Here is a 5,020-nt window from a genome sequence, read left to right on the forward strand (position 1 = left end):
TATCCCCTCCGGCCCTCTTGTTCATAATCTCTGGGCTCAACAAAAATTTGTGAAATCCCCCCTGACTTTATATTTTTTTTTTTTTTCCTTATCCGACCCCCATTCGATTTACGAACGAAAATTTCCCATTCCACTTTCGATTTTCTTTTCCATTTCAGTGCCAGCTGACTCCTACTAAAGTGCCTGTGACTGTCTGGTTTGAAATTTCCTAACTTTTTGTTCTTTGGAATTCTGGAGACTTTCCCCCTTGACATCAAAAATCTGTTACACAAATCTAGTTCAATGTGTTTTTTGTTTCTTTAATATTTTAGCTTGAATACAAAAAACATGAATCTGCTGCTCCTGAAGACAGAAAACTCGACTGACACTACAGCAGCTCCGGTTCACTCGCCCACAACCCGCAAGACCCAGAGACCCCGGCACGCTCAACCCCGCAACCACGAGCCCCCCCTCAACTAACCCCCCCCAACCCCCCCGCCCCCGGGATCCCCAACCCGCCTACGCCCCCCGCCGCAGCCCCGCATACCACGGATTAGCCAATTGCCGACGTAGAGTCACAACCCAGCCAGGGACAAGTATAATCTCGACATGGGTCTTATTGCCATTCAACCAATGATGCGACCTACAGCATCATATACAAGCCGAATTTCATTTCTATTAAGGTAGGTGTTCCTAGGAGGTCTGTTATCATTTCTAACTGTAACGCAAAACAAAACAAAACAGGAAAAAATTAAAACAAGGAGACAAATAAGACATACACATTAAGACATTGAGAATTTTAAAAAAAAAAAAAAAAAACAACAAAAACACCACACCCAGCACAGGCGGAGAGTTCATTAATCTTTTTAAATAACCAACGACCCGTAGCCCCTACCCCCCCACTACACAACGTATGCGGTGTGATAACAAACAACAACACAACCTCTCACATTATAAATATATATAGCAGCACGCACCGCCAAACCAATAAACAAGTCCAAGTAAATAATTCACAGAAGCATTCACCGCACACCGGATGAAAAAAACCCAACACAAAAAAGCACGACAAGACTTGACTGTAAAGTAGGTTAATATTTACATATAACAAGAGATCAAGTATAGACCTGACAGACGTTGCGACCGTCCCAGCACTACGGAATAACTGCCTTGCGATTGGGAAGCTACAATGACCGTCGAAAAGCATATTGTCGAGAATAACAGATTCGAGATGACCTCTTTGCACCAGAATGATGAAAACCAACACGATCACAACTAATCGTTCGACCAACGCACTATTAAGTACTGCAAGCAATGAGCAAGACGACCACTATGCAGCACACTGCGACAAGCATGAATATCACCCCTCCACATAAACCCCACCCAGCAGACCCCCTAAAGCCACACCCTGCCAAAACCGAAGAACCCTAGACGATAACCAAAAGTAACCGCTCCCCACTGCCCACTAATATACCATACGGCGAGAACCAATAATCCTCGACTTTATTTGATACTTGCATGAACCCCGCGACTCTAAAATGAGTCTTCATGAAATAATCAACAGCTAAGAATGTAAATTACTTAATTATAAATAAATTAATTTTAAAGGGAAAAAATGAAGAAAAAACTATTGCTTGCATCTCAGTTAAAAATTTCAAGTTCAGAGAATAAGAGCAGTCATCTGATAAAGATATATGCCAGCCTTTTTGAAGAAGCTTTCTTACAACAATGCAATTGTAAGTAAGCTAATACATTTAAGAAAAGAAAAAAAAATTACCTGCTGGACTGCGTTTTGAGCTTGAAATAAAATCCGACGTCCCAGTAATTCGCCGAATATACAGCCGACACTCCAAACGTCAACTGCCGCTGTGTAATGTTTGGCACCCATCAGAATTTCAGGCGCCCGATAATACTGCGTAACTACTTCTTGCGTCATTGCTTTTTCACTATCTGGTTCTTCAACTCTGGCTAATCCAAAATCACAGATCTGGAAATAAAATAGCCATGGCATTAGTGGATTCCATAGTTCACTGAGTATTTACATATTTGCCTGTTTAGGGCCCATTTTAAAGGCCATCACTTCAAGAGAATAATCCAGATCTAATCAATTTTGGAACAGAAGGAAAAGTTTTTTTAAAAAAAATTGAGCCTTGGAATTTTACATTATAGCATATTTCCTCTCATGTTTTGACTAAGAATTAAAATGAAGGTAAAAAAAACACATACTGAACTTGTTAGTAAGTGTCACGTTAACTGAAAGCCTCTGTTGACTGAATACTGAGAGGAAAACATACAGTACCTGATTGGTGACATACCTTGAGAACACAATTACTGTTGACCAGAAGATTGCCAGGTTTAATATCTCTATGTAATATCCGTGCAGAATGTAAATATTTGAGACCTGAAAATATTAGAGAGTCGATTAGATGAAAGAATAAAGAAGCACTAAAGATTACAATTTACACTGGAAAATGGCCGATAAACGAATATTTAAAATAAAAACTTTAAACGACTCCAAAGTTGGAATAGATAAAAAATCTAAGAGTGTGAAATTTGTTTTATCTTTCTATTGACTCTAGATTCTTTAAAGTGTAAAAAATTTGCTGAGCCAAAGTTTCAAGATTGTGGCTCCCATATTTCCATACAGCAGTGACTCTTGCAGTAACGTTTAGTGTGCGATTAAACCCCCGTTGAGTATGATTTTCTTTTATAACCAGGATTTTTAATTTATGCAGAAGAATATATTAATATCTTGGTCAGGGATTAGGTACTTTCAAGGATTGTTGTTGCACAAATCAAGTTTTACATGATATTTTAATGAGACACCATGCATCATATTGTTGCTTGAATTTGTGTCTTGTCTTGTGGTCCACTCCTAGATTAATGAAGAGGGCTAGTAGAAAACAGGTCCTTACCTCTGAGAATCTGGTAGAGGAAGACTTTTATGTGATCTGCCGAGAGATGTTGGGGTGAAACGATAATTTTGTGTAGGTCGCTTTGAAGTAGCTCTGTAATGACATATCTGGGTAAAAAATGCAGTTAAGGAAAAATGGGTCCATTTTATTGGCTTGCAGTAACAAAGGAGGGTATTAGATTTAATATATATCACATTGTGACCAACCTTAGGGCTATCATAACATTTAAAAAAAAAATTTAAAAAAAAAAACCCAGAGGCGCTGAGGTCACACTTGCAAACGATGTTGCTACATTACGTGAAATCGCTATATGAACATTCGGGCGTTGCCATATTTCTTCGGATAAGATAAATAATTTCTGGAACATTAATAAATCATTATTCTTGACTTTTACAGTGCACTGTTCTCCCAGTTAATACTTGAGTTTCTGAACATTTCGAGGAAATATTTTTATACTTCTTCTCAAAATTTAAGATTTTATAAACTGAAATTTCGCGACGTCCGCAGCTCATACGTTGTTCTTCCTTAGCACGACAAATTGTAAAGCAGCACCGACAGGGAAGAAACGAGTGAGAAGTATGCCCATGATAACTTATGATGAAAAAAACCGAAAACGCCCGCATAATGCCAGATATGCAACACGTTACGAGAGTAAGTGAAATTGCATCATGCGTAATTGAAGGCTGATACTGATCGCTGATTAAGCGTTCATCGTTAACTCGCGTGCCACAGAAAACAATTTGAGCGGATTTGCCACATTTAGGCTGTACTTCAACAAACTTTAGCCAATAGAAAATGCTTCCGGCGAGTGTTATTCGGTTCCCAAAAAGAGCCCCTCGGTCAAAAGCATGAAACTTTTCAGTCTTTAGATGGTGCGATATAAACTTCGAAGTTGGGCTGTTTGCAAAATGAACGAAATTCATGCCTATGTAAAATAAGAAATAAAAAATTCGTGGCCGAGGGAGGGAGGAGATAAGAGATAAATGGGACTCCAAAAATGACTTTTCCCATCGTGTCTAGAATTCTTGGCCATGCTCATTCCCTGATTTTTTCCCGATTTTCAGGAACTAATTTCCTAAAAAGAAACCGAGGTTTCTCCCACTTCCCTAGGATTTTCTTGGGGAGAACAATACAACTCTCCTGCGTTCTGGATATGAACATCGAATTGTTTTCATCTTTCAGCCGATTCTTTGGCGCGCATTTAAATTCTTAATTTCTGGAGTGTTCTTGATATTAAAATTATCTGGTCGAGATAGTTGCTGTATTATTATGATGATTTGAATATTCAATGAACGCCACTTAAAAAGTCAATACTTGCGAATTCAGGTGCAATTGATCTTCAAGCTATAGAGGAAGAAATTCCCGGTACCTGGAACAGATTTTCTGATTTCTTCCTGATTGCCCCAGAAATTTTTCATTCCCTGATGAATTCCAGTTTTCCCAGTCCTTGACACCATGATTTTCCCGCATTAGAACGAGAGTTTTTCAGTTTTTCCAAGCCAAGCCCTCTTCGAAACGGGCGATCCAACTTCGGCGGATTTCGCGTCATACTTTCGGATGATCTGGAGAACTTACGGGGGGACATCGAACCCTACATGAGGAGCGGCGACGAGGAGGGGGGCGGGGGAGGGGGGAGAAAAGGAGAAGGGAGGGTTCGGGCGGTATTCGGCGAATTCCTGACGAGGAGGTCATTTCCGGAATGAAAGGAATTGGCTGCTCGATGCTCTAGCGACGACGCGACGCATCAATCCCGGAGCCCGGAGTGCGGGTGGGTTAGAGGGAGGCCTGCCATGGGGGGGGGGGGGATGTGCAAGCCCCCCGTGAAATCGAAGTGGTCGTGGAGACGCAGGCCGACATGACTGGTGACCGGTCGGCCGTCACCGCTGCCAGGTTTATATTTGAGAATAACTTCAGAATCCACAAAATACGTAACACTGTAGGTGTAACAGGGTTTGAGCTTACGTTGCGGGTGCGTAACGGGGGAGAGAGGCCCCAGGCCGCGTTACGTAACGCTTGACGCCAGATTTTCCCCCCTTTTTTCTTCTTCAAGAGGATTCATTTTTTTCTTTGGTTTTTTTTTTTTTTTTTTTCATTTGAATTTTTTTACAATGCATTGGAGTCTTGATTAT

The 5,020-nt window shown here is 40.6% G+C and overlaps 1 protein-coding gene across 1 annotated transcript in view; it reads right to left on the reverse strand.

The window, feature by feature from the left end:
- The window catches only part of LOC109043023 (serine/threonine-protein kinase nemo), a 9,870-nt gene extending 5,522 nt beyond the window's left edge, over window positions 1-4,348 (reverse strand). Inside the window, exons 1-4 of the mRNA XM_072303855.1 lie at window positions 4,261-4,348; window positions 2,292-2,377; window positions 1,754-1,963; window positions 627-697 (exon numbers count right to left, since the gene is read on the reverse strand). Coding sequence (XP_072159956.1) covers window positions 627-697; window positions 1,754-1,963; window positions 2,292-2,377; window positions 4,261-4,348 — 455 coding nt within the window. The remainder of the gene's footprint in view (window positions 1-626; window positions 698-1,753; window positions 1,964-2,291; window positions 2,378-4,260) is intronic.
- Between the last annotated feature and the right edge of the window lie 672 nt (window positions 4,349-5,020).

Source organism: Bemisia tabaci, chromosome 8, assembly GCF_918797505.1.
Source record: "Bemisia tabaci chromosome 8, PGI_BMITA_v3".
Lineage (NCBI taxonomy): Eukaryota > Metazoa > Arthropoda > Insecta > Hemiptera > Aleyrodidae > Bemisia > Bemisia tabaci.